The 19,279-nt window shown below is 46.8% G+C and overlaps 1 protein-coding gene across 1 annotated transcript in view; it reads right to left on the bottom strand.

The window, feature by feature from the left end:
- The window catches only part of LOC147664950 (large neutral amino acids transporter small subunit 4), a 74,462-nt gene extending 59,189 nt beyond the window's left edge, over nucleotides 1–15,273 (bottom strand). The window contains exons 1-3 of the mRNA XM_086949866.1: nucleotides 15,081–15,273; nucleotides 11,191–11,390; nucleotides 8–215 (exon numbers count right to left, since the gene is read on the bottom strand). Of these exons, the coding sequence (XP_086805992.1) occupies nucleotides 8–215; nucleotides 11,191–11,350 (368 nt within the window). The 5' untranslated portion in view covers nucleotides 11,351–11,390; nucleotides 15,081–15,273. The remainder of the gene's footprint in view (nucleotides 1–7; nucleotides 216–11,190; nucleotides 11,391–15,080) is intronic.
- Between the last annotated feature and the right edge of the window lie 4,006 nt (nucleotides 15,274–19,279).

The raw sequence follows: 19,279 nt of genomic DNA on the forward strand, positions 1-19,279 counted from the left end.
AACTCACCTGCCCAGCAGACGCAGCTTCCGTGGTCCATACTTGTCCATGACAATACCCAGCGGCAGGGTGATGGCACTGAGCAGGAAGGAGCCCACTGTGAAGGCCAAGTTGAGCATTTCGTCCTGTTCTTTACAGACCAGCCACCCGTTCAGCTCAATCAGCATCGTCTCTTTCTCTGACTCGTTCCCCGAACTCGAGCTGTTGGTGGAGTTTTCTGCAGGAGTGGAAGGGAGGAAAAGAAAAGGAGAGATGGTAAAAGGATCGCACAGATGTGGCAGCTGTGGCAATAGACTTCACTGTAGGCCAGAATTCAGGGCCCAGTACTAGCAGGCACCAAAAGAACCCATAAGAATTACTGAGCCAAACATCACCATGATGGTAGAAAAGGAGCGATGGTCACAGCCTGGGTGACTGAATAGATAACAACGTGAAGGATTTGATGTGAGTGACAACATTTTAACTTGGTAGGAGGTTCAGTGATCTCTTTGGGGAGAAGGAAAATGAGTGAATAGGTTGTTACCTTAATGGGAAACGCAATGAGAGTCGCAAGGCTCTCCACTGAGATGCAGGGCCCCAAGGACGGAGGCAGAACAATGTGCTTGGTTCTTTTGTTGACCTCTGGTACATATGACAGCTGACACAGCCTAGGGTATACTAAGGTTGTGAGCACAGCCAAGTGTGTTGCATCTGTTGTTGGAGGTCAATAGCTGGGGTCTGGCTCCTCAGAGAAGAGGCAGGGTATCAGAGTATCATCAGCAGATATACAAGTGCTCCACTCTACAGGGCTTGGGCAAGAGGGGTCCTGTACATGGTAAAGAGGCTGGGCCCAGTGAACATCCCTGGGAGAAGCCATAAAGGACATCTGTGACCTTGTGAAGGCCCCCAGCTTGACCTTGGTGGGAATGGCTTGATCCCTTCAATCATAGCAAGACCTTCACCGCCGTTCCATGTTTCAGGTGTGCTCCAGGCAGTGCAGCAGAATGCTGTAATCAGGAGGGTAAGAAATGGGGCCACTTATCAGGGAGGAGGCACATACACGGGAAGACGGGCACAGGCCGGGAGGGGGCAATAGTTGAGAGTGGGGCAGTGCTTGAAATGGAAAAATAGAAGTTTCTGAGAAGTGCTGGTAGTCTCCAATTAAAAGTATTGCATTTCTCTTGAGAAGTGCCGGTACTCTTCCTCTCTAAATAAAAAAGTGCCGATACTCCGTACCGGACAGTACCGGCCCATTTGAAGAACTGGAGTGGGGCGCGACCTGCAGGGCCGGACTGAGAACCAAAACCGGCCCTGGCAAAGTGCTCGGCCGGCCTCCTGGGGGTGCGACCGAGCTCTTTGTCGGGCCGGTTTTCGCCCGATTTTGTTACAGGGCAGCCAACGCACAGAAGGAGCAAGAGGCGGACGAGATGGCAAGACAAACCGGGGTTAGAGGGGTGCGGGGTGAACGAGCAGAGAAAGGGGCTTGGAGTGAGAGAAGGCAGACGGCGGAGTTGGGATCAGCCGTAGGTAGCGGTGCAAAGACAGGCACAGTCAGGGGCTGGAGAGAGCCCGGCACCCACACTTAGGATGGCAGGGCAGCCAGAGGATGAGAGGGGTGGGGGGAGCACGTGCAGAGCCTCTGTGCCCGGGCAGACACTTTGAGGAGAGAATTCTATGAACGGGCAAGGAGGGTGGATGCCTGGGCCAGCAGTCAATGGAAAATCGGGGCGGGACACCGAATAAATAGCTGTCAAACATCAGGTAGAGTGTAAAAAACACATTCCTGAGATGACTTCATGCAACTGGCCAAGTAAACAACCCGGCGGGAGTCCAGCAGCTGAGTGACCTCCGCTGACCTCTGTTGCAGCGGGAGCTGAGCCGGGAGCTCGAAGGGGCCGCCCCCGAGCAGAAGCTGCTGTCAGCGCCTCACAAAGGAGCCGCAGGGCCCCCCCTTACAGCCACAGAAGCTCCGACCTACGTATCTTTCACTCAAGCCACTGGGCCTTCCAAACAGCCCTTTTTGTCCCCCTCTCCCTGGGCCTTACAAGTCGCGAAACCCTCTCAAACAAGCCCCTATCCCTCGCCACAGAAGCCACTTGGACCCCGCTGAAAGAAACACGACCCCCCATCCCACAGCAGATCTACGGGGTCACTCAAGCAAGTAACTGGGCCAAACTCAAAGGAAACGTTGCCTTTTCTGTGACTCACTAACCACCCCCACAAAAAATGCCCCCGGCCCCCATCGAACACGCCACTGTGAATTCGCCCTTAAATAAGGTCCTGCCCCCCGCAAAAGCCCTTTGCCCCCTATCAAAGTGACGCCTGACCTGCCTCACACACCAATGAGCCCTTCTCAAGAAAGCCCATAGAACTGCCCGCGGCCCCTTTTCGAAGGCGTGACAAAAGAACCGGTTTGCAGGCAGGGGCGTAAGTACAATTGGTGCAACAGGTGCAGTGGATGATTGAACCCCCGACAGTGCTGTATTTGACTACGCCAACAGCAGTCAAGGGGGTCATTTCTCCTTGCTTGCACCAAGACACTGTTTGCAGTTTGGCTCGGGAACTCCTCTCTCTAGTATGAGGGACCCCATATTTTGATTAGACATGTTTTTGCTTTTCGTTCTAGTTTTCTCAGGATGAGAGTGAGTTTTGCCTCCTTGCTGTTTCTAAGAAACCTTTCCTTTCCCAAGCACAACACGCGAGTTTCCCTAATAAAGGCATGGTGGTGTAAAATACAGGGCCTGGGTACCCAATTCTCCCTGACCAGGCTGTTGGCAGATTTGGGTCTATCGGGGACTGTGGTCTGAACTATGTAGGAGGGCCAAACTTTAATTCCGGCCTTTGGTCACTCGTTCTGAACTTGGCTAGCATATGTCCAAGACCTATATTTAATGGGCCATCTAATAAGTGATGTCACAATGTCTTTAACAACCCAAAGAGGCATCAGGAAAAAAGAGTCGGTCCAGAATCCTTATGGTTGGTGACCTCTGATGGATGATGCAAGACTGGCTAAAAGGGCAATCGTTGTTTTTTCATTTCAATGGGTGGCCCCTATAAGATATTGATATTTTGCAACTTTCTTATATCGTGCATCTTATTCGAAGCAGCCCAGCTTGTTTAACGACCCTCTGTTCCTAGCAAGTGGGGCTGTACACCTCTGCCCCCAGCTGTGACCGCTAGAAGACTATTTAATCTCCTGGCAGGGTACCTCAGTAAGCCTTGCAACACTCTTGGTGTGTCTCATAAAAAGCTAAATAATTGCATTTTGGGAGTTACTGTGCAATTTCTATTAATTTATTTGGGTTTCTTGATGTAATTCAGGCTGACAACTTCTACGGTGAGAGGTCATTTGTTGGTTCACTGGGCACCAAGCTGTGCTGTTGAGAATGGTTAGTTGATGGTACTGGGGATTCTAATTAATGCTGCAGTGGGGTGTTGTGCGGTGATGCTTGGAGGTTCTCAGTGGTACTCCTGAGCTGGTGGTCACAGAGGAGGTGGCCAGGTCTGTTCCCAATGGCCTCTGCAGTGCGCTGTCAGGCTGCGCTGCTATTAGGCCATGCTGGGCTGTACTAGCTGAGGACACGCCAGATGCAGCTGTTCTTGGTAGAGGTTGCGCTGGAATATAGGACTACAGACGCTCCTTAATGAGACTGATTTTATGAGCACGTAGTGTCTGGTAGTAGAAGTTATTTGGGTCACTCTTCTTAATATAGCCCCAGCACATGAATAGGTGCGGCACTCATCACTGGCGCAGAGGGCACCTCCCTGGCTCTGATCTGGATGTGCCCTTTCTGATTAGAACTTGTTGACAGTCTGACCCTGCAGATGTTCCCGTCAGAGGGTCGAGGTATATGTCTGCATACAACACCCATGCCATTTCTGAGCCGTCTGGCAGATGGCCGCCATCTTCCCTTCCATCTTCCGAGCAGCGCGGAACCCCCCCCCTTCCTTTGCCATGTTCCATCTTTAACTTCTCTTTGCTTATTTGCTCTTTCCAATTGTCCATTCGTTTTCCCACTTCCCTTCTCCACACTTGCCTCGATTTCCAATGTAACACAAGGCACTTTGTCGGCATGGTAAGCCGATATCGTCAGGGGAAATGCACCCAAAATTGTTGTTCATTTATTACATGTTGGCGTACATATTAGTGAGAATATAGCACGCTACAGTTGATGGAATGAGAAAAATTGAATAGTGCGCCGAATTTACAAATCGACATTGTGTGAGAATGCATATAGGAAGAGCATATTAAAAGTCATGAGTGTCTGTAGAAGTGAAAATAAATGTATATTTGCTGTTTAGAATAATGGAGAGCGTAGCTGCTTAGTGAGTCAAGAGCCCTTATTCACGGAGTGTACATTCTTTCATTCCTCTTTTAAAGTCAAGGTTTGAGGGGGCTGTTGGTTCCTTGGAAGGTTATGCAACATGTTGTGAATATCCCTCTCTTCTGTACACAGAAGCACTTCAGGGAGTTAAATACAGTGGTGGAATTTGTAGTCCACCCCTAGTTTCCAAATAATTGTTGTCCACTGCAGCATTTCTCTGCGCCTGCCTGCTTGCATCACTGCCCTCCCCAGTACGACACAATACAATGTATTTCACTGGTTAGAACATTCCGCAAGTATTGGCAAAGTAAATGCTCGCAGTATACAAAGTAATACATGAGTATCAAGGATGCTTCTGAACTAGGCCGCATTTCTTTCAGGCTATTCTCTCTCTGGTCCACGCTGTTTCCGGTATCACCCGAAGACACGAATGCAGCGCCTACCTTGTGGCTCACTTGTGCCTTTCCATCACCTCCCGACTCCCCTCCCCCTTCCTCACTCATTTTTTTGAGCTGTTTGCTCCCCTCACCCTCTCTTCAGACAACCTGGTTATCAGTTTGGATAGGGTTACAACAGGAAACAGATGTGGGTGAAAGGTCGGAAGAAGCAGAACAACAAGACGCAGCCCAGGCTGAGTCAGCACAGAGAGCGCGGGCTGCTGCGTCGGGGTAGGCGCGAGCTGTCTCTGCGGATCCTCGCGCCGCTCTCCCGTGCCACGGTGCCAGGCCTGGCCTGCGAGCTCGAGCTGTGCAGGTGATCAGCTGTGCCGGGCATGTGCTGCGCTTAGTTCTGCTGGGAGACCACAAAGTCGGGTTGTGTTAAAAGCAGCTCTTTTTCTGTATCTTAGTCCTGCTCGTCCTCTCGCGGTCATTATATGTGAGGTGAATCCCACCCCGAGATAGCAACATCAGAAGTGCTGATAATATACGCCCATCAAAACTGAGGCGAGTGAGTTTTTTACACTTTGAATAGAAATTACTTGCAAAATGAAAAATAAAAAAACCTAGCATTTTGTGCACATTAGATGGATGCAACCAGACCTGGAAAGCCCTCCTTTTTTTCCGAGTCCTGCTCAGTGGTCACCGCCAGGATCTGCGAAGTCGTCGGTGCCTCTGCAAAACAGTTTGGGATTAGGTGGAATGCTGTGCGCAAAACAGGCGCAAGCACCCTACGTGGACATTTACTGACTGATTTATGCTCACGTTTGAATCCGAGCAAACCGCCTCTGCACAAATGTTGAGTGCTTCGGAGTATTTGCAGTCACAGTTTGTCCTGGCTGCTTGGCAAAGAGCTGTGGCACCAACACACTAGAAAACGACATGTTTCAGCTGATTGCAGGTGAACTTAAATCAACATATGTGTTTTATTTGCTTTGAAACACCTGGGCTTCTGAGAGGCATGATGCAAGTAGGCATCAACACAATCAAAAATGCAAACGTACCCAGAATTACTTAACGAGGAATGAACACTTTTTGACTTTTGCTTCTGGCCTTGAAACAGTAAATACCTTGTGGCTGTTTACCATGAAAGAGCTGGACAAGGAAGGTCATGGCAGCAGCATTTTACTTGTGCAATCATCTTTCTTGCTGAACTTCATGTTGGAACCAAACAGGACTTAGTGAGGGCCAAATAAAGCTCTTTCAACGCAGAAAACACAAGTCACATGTATTGGCACTCCCACAACTTTAATAAGAGCTATATACATGTTGCAATACAATACGAGAAACATCTGTTCTAGTAATAGAACCAGTCCAGGTTACCCTAGACATTTCCCCTCCCTGGTCTACTTGTACAGCACTTGGCATGAAGGAGGCTTTCCCTGTTGTTCCGCAAGTATTGTAGACCACTGCCTCAAAACCAGCTCTCGTTGCCATTAATGCAAACAAAAGACCGGACCAGACTTCGACACCTGTAGAAATGGCCTTCTGACAGCACAACACCCACCACAGCCCATCACTACTCATCTTAATTATTCACAGTGATGAAGCTGCACAAACAAGAAAAGAAGCCTGCATCACACAAAACATGTGGATGGTGAGTCAATTACTCCAGCCCTTAATACTAAGGAGACGTGGCCGTAGTAAAGTTAAGGCCCTGCATTGAAGTCACCGGCATTAATTGGATCCTGTGCCTCGCCTCCCCAACAATGCTGTAGGGCGGCGGTCTGCATTCTGCGGTGACTGCTTCAAGCATCAGTTTCATCAGCATGTTCGAGTGCACCATTATTTTTTTGGCCTTCCTACTCTTAGAGGGCGTTGCTACTGGTGGCACCAAAACGCCATGTTCCTTCCATTTCTCCTAAAATGAAGCCTGTACGGAAGAGGCAGCAGCGCCCTCACACATATAGTGAACTTTTCCCATCGTCACCTATGTATAGACTGAGCTGGCAGGAAGTCAGGCCCAGGCTCATCTCACAGACATTTCTTTGTTCCAAAAAGCTTGCAGAATCCCCCTCCCCCACTGCTTTTGGTGGCTGAACGGGTGTCCTTTGATCAGTGCTGCAACTGGCTTGCAGACAGTGCCTCTTGGGGTTCGCCTTCTGCCACGTCATCTGTGCAGCATGTTCAGGAATTACCCAGTGGTCAGTGGAAGTCTCTTTGGCCACAAGCAGGAGATTCCCAAACCCCACAACTGCCATATGTTGTTGCATCTGGTCTCGTGAGGTTACGCCTGAGATGGGCAAACGCTGATCTCCCATCCTGAGTACACATGGAAATACTCCGTTAATAAGAATGTGACCTGGGATATCCTAGAGCTAAGAAAAGGGTCAAAGTTAAAGTTATGTGGGCATGCCCTCCAGTGCACTGACATTGCGCACTTCCTTTCTACAATGCACGTCCATAACACTTATATTTACCATGACAGTGTGATGTACAGCATACCATGCACAATGCTTCGTACAGTGCAAAGCAGCACAGGCCATTGTATTTACTTCACATATATCAGACACATCACTTCTACGAAGTACAGCGGTGCACGGTGTCCTGCACATTACAATACACTGAGTGGTGCCTGCCCCTCTCATGGCTGATTCACTTTCATTGCGCGTGTCTGAGTATGTCATTCAATATACATACTTATATACATGGTCCTGGCTATGCAATCCAAAAGAGATGCCTTGTACAATTCGCCTGTGCAATAATCTAAAATAGCAATGATGGGACAGCTTTCATACAAAGAATTCTGAAAGCCGAGTATCCTTTATAGGTGCATGCTGTGCTCAATTTAAGCTGGTGGTTTCCGGTGCTCGACAATGGTACTTAATTATCAACACCAGCACCTGTGGCAGTCTGCCACATGGTGGCACTGTTTGTGCAATTTATAGATGAGCTCAACATTAGATGTTTATTAACTTAATATACATTAAAATGACTAAAACCTGCCGCCCAAGACATTCTTTTAGTTTTTGGGGCCTGAAATAGTCTGGATTGTCACACTTGTAGGAGTATGACAGTTAATAGTTGTGTTAGTACTGTAATTGGCAGCACTGGCAGGGAAAATGGGTGGTATAAGTGTAGTGGCCTCTTGTCAAGGGCCCTGGCACTTATTGTTTTTACAAATTAAGCACTGTAATGTATGTGAACTTAAGTGGCCTGTCCCTATTATCGCTGGCATTCACCCTCCCATGTATCTCTCCTTGGGCTCTTGAATATCTATGATCCTTACAGTAAATGTATTTTCCGGCTCCCGAGTACTTTTGTTCTCCATACAGGCCCTTCTCTTTCTGGACTGTGGTGTAGCTCTGCTCTCTGCCAGACGTACTCTGGAGTATGTGTTCCTTGTTCTGCTACCACCAACCCCCTCCTGTCTTTCATGCTTCATAGATTTACTCCAGTATTTGTCCACCTCTGGCTTCAGGAGCATCTCTGTAAAGTGCACAGCCGCCTACCCGTGTGCTCTGGTGTACCACTGCTCTCTGCTCACCCTTATTCTGAACTCTGCAGCACTTTACCCTTCTTTAAGGTATTTCTGACTCTAGCTTCGCCCACTCCTCGAGTTCTTTGAGTATCCATGCCCTCCTGGCCAGCCATCCTGCTTTCACTGGACATTGTTTTGTTTGTGCAAAGAGATCGGAGTTCACACCACCCTCCCTACCCGCTGTCTTGTGAAATCCTGGCCCAGGATTTCACATCTCATATTGCTGGCGAGGTAGTTCCTTCTGTCCCCAACGTCAGCACTTTAAGCAGTTTTATGATCTTCGTGCGTCAGGCTCCAGAAGTCAGGGCGCACCCCATATTCGGATGCACAGAGTCATCAGATCCTACCAAGCTTTGAGTAGGCAAGAATAGCAAAACCCATGCACATTTTAACAGCTCAACGCCCACTATTATGCCTAGCTTGAGGGTGCACAGAGGCCATTTTGGCTGCATGCCCAACAGTGCTATAAATACTGCTAAACACTGACAACTTACTTAAACCAGTGACCAGCGGACAAAAGTTCCAGGACCTTGGGGAATGCTAATATGGACAAAGATGGGTTCCAGCAAGGAAAAATAATAGACTTAAGAAAATGAGGGGAGCAAGGTCCATGAAAACAAAAGGGAATACGGTTGGTGGAGAGGCGCAGCCCTTTGGCACGCTCTGATATTACTACAAGTTACTACAAGTCTAAAAGCATAAAAATGACATCCAGAGAAAAGTCTGGTGGCCCGTTTCTCCATCAAACTGAATCCAAACAAGGCAGAATTTTGACTCTAGTGACTTTTCCTCGATGTTATCCTGGCTAAAAATAGTAGCCACTCAAGGGATTGCCCACTATGGTTTCTAACGCTAAGGCCCTGGCATTAGACCCGACTCTATAAATCACTACATCAACAGAATCTACAAAACGGCACTTCTTACAAAAACACCGTATCAGAATCCCCTCGTCACTCAAAAATATCCAAGATCAGTGGCTCCAGACCAGCGTGCAGGGCTTCACCAAAACCTAGAACTAAATAAATAAAATTAAAAACGCTATATTCCTCCCTCCATGAAACACTCGCCCCTCCTCCATATTTATCTGGAAAACTCGCGTAAGGCTGCATTCTCCCTGTGAAGCTATCTAGGTTATATTGTTACACTGGGTACAGTTCTGGTCTCTTTAAAGCGCTTTGCTGCCCATGTTGCAAATTGTGTGTAAATATAATGTTTCAATACAATATATAAACTTCTGGGAAACAAAAGGGGTGGAGAGGTTCCCTTATCAAGGAGGCAGGGTTTGGGGTAGTACGAGTAAACGAACTGTGGAGAGGAGGTTAGTTAGGATGGACAGGGCGTAGTCAACAGTCACAAAAACCGAAGTGCATGAAAAGAAGACGCAGCGCCTATCTAGCCTGCCAGCAAGCGCCACCAGGAAATGCTCCTCAGCAGAAAGTAGAAACCGACCCTTGAACCCTACCTCCGAGCCAACAGCTGATAAGGAGCTGCCAGAGGCTTTCTGTGAGGGTCTGTTTGTAGGTGTCTGTCGCATTTTCTATTTCAAGGGTGCACCCGAGCTACACCCCTAGATGCATCTCATTCTTTACATTCAGAGGTGTGGCTGGCTCTTTAATCCTGGATATCCTTTATTTTCTACATTCAGTGTGTTCCTCAGTCTGTACTTCTAGGGTTGCACCACACTCTATACATCCAGGGTAGCACCTTGCTCTCTGTTGCCCAACACACCTTGCTCTTTTCTCTCAGCTCCAAGCTCTTTACTCCAAGTGGGGTAAATCGTGCTCTATTTTACAAGTAGTTGTATGCCCTCGCTCTCTACCCCAATGTGCTAATAACCAGATTTTTTATTTTCTTCAGGGGTTCTCCAACTCTTTCTCAGCCCCAGACACTTTTTAATCTTCTCTCCCAATCATGGGGGCTCTTGGCCCATCCTTTACGGCTGTTTAGCAGCTCTCAAACCTCTCTTTGCCCAAGTGCACTCTAGTCACCTTAAAGGTTATCCCCAGGGGCTCTCTTATTTATGGGTGGGGGGGGAGGTCTACTGTCCCTTACACGTCTTCGAATTGTCCAGAAACTTCCCAGCGCCTCCTATGGTTTCACCTGGTCCCCTCCTGTCCAGAGACACCACTCTACTAATTCTACGGTAATGTGCCGAGCACAATACTTTCCAGGTATCTAAAGTGTGGCCACATATCTGGGTAAACTCTTTTTCTTCACTTTCTAGAAAGAAACAAGTGAAACAGATTGTGTCTATCAGGGAAACTTACAATAGGTACATGCACGAAACTAAACAGTTTGCTCTGCCACCACTTCACTGTAACTAGGTAAAGGAAACATAGCAAAGATTGGTGCATTGTAAATGTGCTACAGTGAGGGTACTGTTGTGATACTCCTAACAAAGCCCCTCCGCTCCCAAGCGTTCCACAATATAGGCAGTGGTCTCATAAGTCAGTAACGAAAGAAAATACCATTCATTGGTATTTATTTCTCCAGAGAACAGCAGCGCCCGCACCCTTCCCTCCCATGCACAGTAATTATTAACTAGCAAAAGAACTAGTGAATGGAAATTTCCTCTTTTCATCTTCCACCAGCGCTTTCTCTGGAGCCCAGTAACTGTGAAATCTACCTTGGACAACAGGCATTGAAGGGCAGAGGTGGAGGAGGAAGTAAAAAAGGGGGGTCGTGAGTCCAGTGCATGAAAAGTGCAGGAAGGCTAGCAACAATGAAGAAGAGTGCGGCACAGTGTCACTTCAGAGGGCAGGAGATGCTTATCTCAAATATGCCAGGCACCCGACTCCCCAAGCAGAGACCTTGGACCTTTCCGCCATGACCAGTTGTCACTGGGTTCCCTCCTTGACCTGCAAATTCAGGTGTGTTCTGCTTATGGAAATGCTTCCCCTTCCAATGACCTCAATGACCCCAAGAATGCTCTGACCAGGCATAAGCTTGCTCTGCCGATGCCCTGCTTACCTGGATAGTGGCACAGGTAGGAGTAAAAGCCCTCTGACTTCAGCATAATGAGCAAGGAGCCCCAACCCAGCAGCACAGCTGAAAAGAGGAGGTTCTCGATTACGGCGGTGGAGGCCATCCACCATCGGCGCTGGTGGGCCGTTGCTAGTGTGGGAGCCATGTTGAATGTTTGAAGAGGGGTCTTTCTTCACAGCGTAGATCTGAAAAACAAAGAATAGATCAGCCTTAATAGGGTTGCTCTTCAAACCCTTATTGCACTGCCACGCATCCTGCCACTATTGACTACAGCACCACTGATCACTCCTACTATGACACCCACCACAGTCAAGAAGAGATGTACAATACTTCCTGCAGGCGACAAAAGACCTTTATTAACCCCTTCAATTCAAAATGAATGCCTCTGCAGGAGCAGGGTGGGAGAGAGGGTCAGGAGTTGTATGGGTAGAAAGAGAAAACAGGTAGATTAGGACAAAACCTGACATTCAAAATGCAATTCTACTGATGGTGGGGGAGGGGCGGTAGGTGCACACAGCTCTTTTGTATTATAAGGTCACCTCAGGGGCAAACAATATAGTCGTTCCTCAACCTCCCCTGGAATGTTTCCCCACTTTGCTGAAGGCAACGAGTCTCAAGAGCAGGCACACGCCTGTTTTCTACCCAACTAAGTAACTGTGCCCATCAATGACAAACCCCACTCGCCCCCTTCATCTCTGGGCAGCTCAAGGAGTCAATACACAATGACTAAGGTGTTCTGCTGATGGAGTGGACTGACTAAGGTGTTAGGCTGATGGAGTGGACTGACTTAATGTTAAGGGAGACACAGGGGACAGAGATGTGCATATTCTTTACCGGAAATATATAGAACCAAGACAGCAGAATATTGCAGGAATATCTGCCATCCATATCTGACTGTTAGGGAAAAAAGAACGTAATACCACAGGTACCCTGGGAGTGTGGCATTCCTGTGTAATAGGTTATGTTTTAATATGCTTGCATAAGAAGCAGGGGCTTATTGAATTCTGCTTTTATCAGCCAATCACCATGAAGTCCAGTGGTTTTATATTTCAACCGTGTGGGCTTGACAATGAAACAAAGGTGAGGCTATCATCAGAAAGGAAGATTAATTCAAATTATTCATGGTAGACTCCTCCAGGAATAAAGTCAATCAGAAGCCAAATGTGAGAAGAATGATCTCTCTGATGCATCCATTATCAGCTCTACGTCCGAAGTATGGCTTCTCCTTTGGGCCACAAGCCCTTATAGTACCTCCAGACGACAACAAAGCAAACCCTTAACATTGCAAGTTTTTTTCTGTGTAGTTAGTCAGTGTGCATTCTTGTAAATAAGGTTTTCATGTTTTTGTACTTTTTATTTTTAGGGTGATTTAACACTAATAGACATTTGGGTGTGTCACTGTTTGTATTATTCCTGTAAACAGCTACAAATCGTCCTACTTTTCACACTTTCAGTAGAAGTCTACTTAAAGCCATTCTGTAGGGAATTGGAGCTATGAGAGAATAGAAATAAAAGGGCAATTCTGCACAATGACTTTCGTTCTTGACTTGAACGGGTCTGTGGAAACCAGAAATGTCAACTAGCCAGAAATAGGGGAGCCATTTTTCTCTATTATTGCTTAAAATATGTTGATATATTCAGCCTATTTATAATTTGAAATCAACGGCACCCAGGAGTCGCATTAATGTCAGTTGATCAATAAAACTCTCATGCCATGCAAAATCACCCTGGAGTGTTAAAACATTAGCATGCATGGGAAGAATGGGATACAGAGGAGAAGGCGAGGGGCAAGGAAAGGGATGACAAACCAGGCCTTATAGCTTGTAAAACAGTAAAAACATAGGCATTTAAACAAAAGAAAAGGTATACGACCAAAGTCAATAACTCTACAAAATATGTTCTACACGGGGTGGGGGGTCCCTTTAATGAGTAAGCGAATGAGTTGTAATACAATTATTTTGAGCGACAGTCTAAAAAGGCAGAGTTGGGAAGGTTTGAAAAATATTGAAGGAAAGGCATGCGAAATTGTCAACATTCTTACCAAAAAATAGGGACTGTTATTATGCCCCTCGAAAGGAATGGTAGCAACAATATACTATGCTATCTATATTAAACATCTACCATCCCTACTGCCCCACCGCGCTACTTTCTTCACTTTCCTATTAGCTAAACCTATACAATGACGCGCGTTCCTGAGATCAGTGGATCGGCCTCTGCAGCCTCATAGGCTGAGACACTCAGCCTCGGCGCTTCTCATTGGTGCGCTGGACGGTCGCTAGGCTGCGGATCCCACGCCTGTTCAGCTGGAGCCGGTTCGAACCGGCAGGCGCGAGAGAGGGGAGCCGCAGAACAACCGGTGCACGCGGAAGGGAGACACTGCGCAGGTGCCCGGGCGGCGCGCGCCTTGCAGACTGAGCTCATCCTGCGGGACAAGGGTACAGCGGCGCACGAGCCTGGCCGGCAGTGCACGAGCCTGAGCGCGAGCTGTACGACCCAGCGCCGAAGTTCCTGCTCCAGCGCCCATGCTGGGATCATACAATTTGCTAGGTTATTGCCCCATTCTCCAGTCACTGTCCCCGTGTGCGTTATATTCTCCCAACTCCACATTTTATTCCTAGCTGGCTTGCAACTGTCCCCGATGCTTAATTTGATAGCTGTTGAGCTGCCACTGCCCAAATTAATAACACCAGTAATGTCGGCAACATTTATCTTGTTGCCGATTGCTCCTGCTTTTGTGCGGGATACTCAGTATGCCTGCTGTTGTTCCTTATTGTCTGTCATAACGCAGAATATCCCCTGTATTATGGCCAATCGTCAGATATTGCCACGCTTCTGTAACCTTTCTCTCCACTGCTATAGTTAATGTCACTACAGCTGCTTTGGTACACGTTGGTCCATCTAATGCCCCAGTGCCCCCTGCCTATTATCTCAATACTTGTCATTAATCTGTTTTTCACCAGTTCCACAGTTTTTGTCCCCAGTGTGTTTTTTATTGTCGCCGCACCCCATCAAGGCTCACTAGACTCATTATTGCCCTAGTTCTTGTGCTATTATTACAAAAGCCCAAGCTATTTGCCCAGGCCCCCCCAGTGAACCTGGCAGGAAAGAGCTGGTGCCCTAGTACTCCTGTCAATGTGCTAGTCCTACACTATTAACCACATCCCTCTCGTACACAGAGCAACAGTTACTGTTCCAAGTCTCACTGCTATTATGTAGATTCTGTGCTACTAACATGGTGTTCAATACATTAAAACAACCAACTATCTGTACCCCCGTGCACCTCTCACGTATTGTCAATGCTCATAATATCCACGTATTAACTACCTCCTATTACCCTAATAATCATATTACTCTCAACCCCAGTTATTGGACCAGCGCCAATGCTTCTGTGGCAAACGTTCTACTGTCTTCGTGGTCCTGCGCTCTACCAGTTAGGTGCTTATTGCCCCAGTGCCCGTGCGACTGTCACAAAGTTATTTCCACAATGTATTTCCCCTGAGCCCGTTATCGCTCTAGTGGCATTGCTATCTCCCTAACTATCCTTGATGTCCTCGTCGTCCCGCGTCCCCAGTGCCTCCGTAGCTGCCCGTGGCTCCGGATTATTGCATAAATGCCCCTGCCATTTGCCACATTTGCGCAGTTATCGATCATCCTGGTGCACAGATGTTCCACCCATTAGTCCTAATTCCACGCAGTCCTCATCCTAAAACCAGCAATTGCTTCGTTTAATTGCCCCTGTCATCCATTTGCCCACTTGCTATTTTCATTGCCAGCACACCAATGTTTCCATATTTGGTATCTATCTTCGTAATATCCCAGCCCCTGTCATGCCTATCTAATTGCCCTCTGTTCTCCTTTAACTGCCCTCTCTTTACCTTTGGCTGTGATGGAGCTGTTGGTCCTGCTCCCTTTGTTCCTTCCTGGCCGGGCTAACCCTCTCCCTAGCCCGGTGTTCCTTGCCGGGCACCCCCTGCCCCTCGGACCGGCTTCCGCGTCTTGCGCCCGTCCGCACCTTTCCTTGGGCTCTTTATTCCGATCCTCTTTTATTCATCTCAGTCTGAAAGGCATAAACACGGCTCGTCGCCGATTGGCTTAGCGGACCACAGCTGTACGCTGATTTGAACAATGAAATTGTACTGCTTGCTGATTGGGTGGTGGCTGTTTCCAGCCCAGACTGAACGAATCAGCTGCCGGAAGCAGAGAGAGACAAACAACTCTGAGAAAAATACTTTCTGAGAAGAGAAGGAACGAAAACAAGAAAGCCGGTGACCCCCACCCAGAAATATTTCTCTGCCGGATAAGTGACATTTCCATGCCGCGATAACGCGCTTCCAGACAAAGACCCCCTTCAGAGATAGACGTGACAGATTTCCCTTACCAAACCCTAACCCGTTTCGGGTTAAATCGATCACCCTACCACCATCAATTCACCTCCAGAGCCCCTAAAATCTCATAACAGTTTGCCATCCAAAGCAAATTAATAACGCTCATCTCAAACAAACCTCCACAGCAAAAGCCAGAAATATACCACTCTTGTTGATAGGGAGGCAGTGGCTTGGCAAGCAAAAAAATGGAATTCAACCCAGATCTGTGTCTAGGGGTAAATCTTTGATTTGTTCAGCATTCCGTCCATCGTCTGTTCTTTTTGCATCCATCAGAGGACAGGCTCCATCTATCCAAGCCTCCAACATGCTGCACAAATGAGCCCTCAACAGAGCCCTCTGTATAACATCTAACTACATCCGCTCATTAAAGCCCCCAACATAACCCTCCACCACAGAACCTACAACTCTTCAACATATTCTGAATGGTATTGTATTGCACCATTTATATAGTGCTTAGTACCCTCTATGTGGAGCAGTGAAACGCTTACCTTCATGGGCAGTATGATACACTGTACGCTATGTGTTGGAAGGGTTCTGCCTTTGTTTTTGATCCTATGTGGGAAGTGTGCTTCCATGTCATGCCTGAGGACCACGTTATAGGATGCAGCACTAAGCAGTGTGGGGGATAAAGAGGTATGAGAGAAAGGTGCGCAATTTACGGTTTTCAGTAGGTCAACAAATTTGAACAACTCTGCAGGTCCGTTTATGGTATTTCTTATGGTCAGAATTAATTCCAAGTTATTCAGTTTAAAAAGTTATAGTGCAGAGAGGCACTTTTGGAGGGAGAAAGGGTGGCGTTATCCACTGGAATGGACTCCGCTACTATCAATCTATATCTGATTGTCATTGTGAGATGTAAATAAGTGATTATTGTATGTAGATAGTTGGGACCTGCAGTGGTGGACTAGATTAGAGTTTTCTGATTGGCCAGCGGTATGTGGCATCTCTTCAGATATTCCATGCCTGTTCAGTTAGAGATGGCTTTATGGGTTAGTACAGTACTGGGTCATGGACCAGGACTCCTAATAGGCCTGTCTTATGTCAGTGTAGCAGGATTAAGCAGTAGCATTACAGGTAATATTATGTAGCCTGTATGAGCTACAAATGTCTGCTGACTATTGAGTGTTATGGTATTAGTATTCGTGTGAGTCAGTATGGTTATTATTATTTGACATTACTGTATAATGTCCAGACTAGACATAGGTCAGCCCGTCTTACCGTATGTGAATATTGAAGCTAATGTGCAGGTTGAGGTGTCAACATCTAAGGAATGTACATTGTGATTGTACTCGAAGGTGTAATTACCAATTTATTTTGAGATGATCTACTTATCTTAGAAGTAGTCATATTTTCACTTCTCTCCTGAAGTGTATATGCTCCCAAATGCTTCAAATCATTGCAGATAGCAAGGTCCAGAGATTGGCAGCTTCTACTGAGGAAAGTAGTGCCTCGTATGGAACATACATGGGATCCATGATGCAAGTCTGGAGCGTAGTGCCAGTTTTGTTTGCATCGCTTTAATTTTACTTGTATATATAGTGATCATTTTTATTGGACGGTTCTGTGGACAATGCAGAGTGTCTTGATAATGGCACTTCTAGCTAGAGGTATCCATTGGTGTGATTGCGTGACTGGAGTTATGGGTTCTCTTGAGTGAAGGTGGAGACTGAATCTTGAGGCACTATTTAGGATTAGTTGTACTTTGTATATGATGAAACCGGGAGTTCGATACTATTGGCAAAATCAAGTTTGGAGATTACACGTATGAGGATCGTTTGTAGCTTTGTTGGTATCCAAGGTTTGGGAAGATAAAATATTTTTTTAATCGCAATTTGGAGGAGATTTAAGGCAGGGAGATTTAGGTGGTTCTATCATATTAGTGAGTCTGGGCAGAATTCTTATATTGAGTTGTTTTTATACTAACTTCAGACATATCCAAATATATGTGACCTTTAACTCTATTCCTTGGGTCTGTGGTTTATGTGCAATCTCGGCTGATTAGTTTGGCTTGACACCAGCTACCAAACTGAGACGCCACTGCGTCATATACGTAAGATGCTGGACTGAAACAGGGATTTGTGACTGGCAGCAGTTCTCATTTCATTAGATCTGTCTGCCTGCTTTAGTAGACTAGCCAATGTGAGTGGATAAATGGCTGCACTGCTCCTTGAAAGAAAGGAACGAAGAATGGATGCTGGTCGAGTGTTTGTTTGCAAGAAGTGCACAGAAAGGATCTTTGCTGCAGAGAAGAGGCTTGCCACAAGCCCCTCCCCCACATCTCACGCCTCTCCATTGGATACATGGAACTGGTAGTTGTGGGTAACCATAGAACATAATCTAGATTTCCATTTGAAGCATGTTTCTGAGACCGAGCTAAATTGTTCAATTAGAAAGGACTGTTTCAGGGACATCTAAAGCAATTAGGTTGAAAGAGGCTGTTTTCATTAAAATTGGCATAACGCAGGTAGGCAACAATGTCTCCAAAGCTCTCCTCTTCAGATCACCAGAGCAACAGCCCAGGGAGGCACCTTCTACACCCCCAGCAGTTAAGAACCTGGAAGTGGCTTGTGACTGCATCTCCCTCACGCAATATAGTATCAAAAGTTGTTGTGGTATGCAATTACAAACTGTTGCTAGATGAAATCGAGGCACCATGTTTAGACACTTATCACAATACAGTCCCTTCAGAGCAGTCAATTGTCGAGGTCGACTTGTAAATCAAGCTGTGCAATTGTTGAAGTGTGCTCAGTATCAAGCAACAGTTATCTTTAGAGAGAAAACATGTAAACAGGAGGGCAGTGCTGGCAAACTCCAGAGGTTAGCAGTAGAAAAGGAAAAAAACACAGTTGATGGACAGAATGTAGAACAATGTCATACGTACACCCCAGTACAAGGATCTGGGCCTAAATCCATCGTTTTTTTTGCACTCCACACCACCCTGGGTTAGACACTGGCTATATGCAAATCAGCTCTGACCCTGTGCCTCATGGGAACAGTCCAGTCCGAACTACCAAGCCATGTCTTTCCCAGACCGGAATCAATCATCCAAGGACCGGTTTCTGGCAGTAGAAAAGGGACTTGACTTCAAGGAGATCAGAGAGCCTTCTGGGGCAGAGGGAAGGCATGTCTTCTGAAATGGTGGGTCTATGCCACTGTGAGGAGTGACATAAACAATGAAACCTCAACACTATGCGGAATTTGAGTAAAAGGCGAGCTGATGAATGGTGAATTAGAATTTAGCAAACGTATATTAACAACAACAAGAACCTTTGCAAAGAAAACTCCACTGTCCTAGTAATGAATCTCGGGTAAAATACTGTAAATCGTTATTACAGTTGCTAAAATGTTAGGAATTGGATGCATACAATTTAAAAACAAGCCGTAAAATAAGGAATTGGGCCCAAATACCTACTTTTAATAGCCAGTTTTGTGTGTCTACTGTGACCAGACCAAGAACCATCATTAGCTAGTACATAAGCACATGCCTCCAATATCTATAAAAACAAGAGCCCGCCACGTCACTTGCACTCTCTTAGTAATGGTTCCATAATAGGCCTGTCTTCGTTGTTCCAGTCCAAGCCACCATATTACTATGGGTACCAAGAGCTCCTGCCCCTGTACTGCATCCCAAACCAGCCAGGAGGAGGTCTGCCATTTGCACTGGTGGTGTCACCCTGTTCCTTAGAGGC

This window comes from Lissotriton vulgaris, unplaced genomic scaffold (assembly GCF_964263255.1).
Source record: "Lissotriton vulgaris unplaced genomic scaffold, aLisVul1.2 SCAFFOLD_1439, whole genome shotgun sequence".
Classification (NCBI taxonomy): domain Eukaryota; kingdom Metazoa; phylum Chordata; class Amphibia; order Caudata; family Salamandridae; genus Lissotriton; species Lissotriton vulgaris.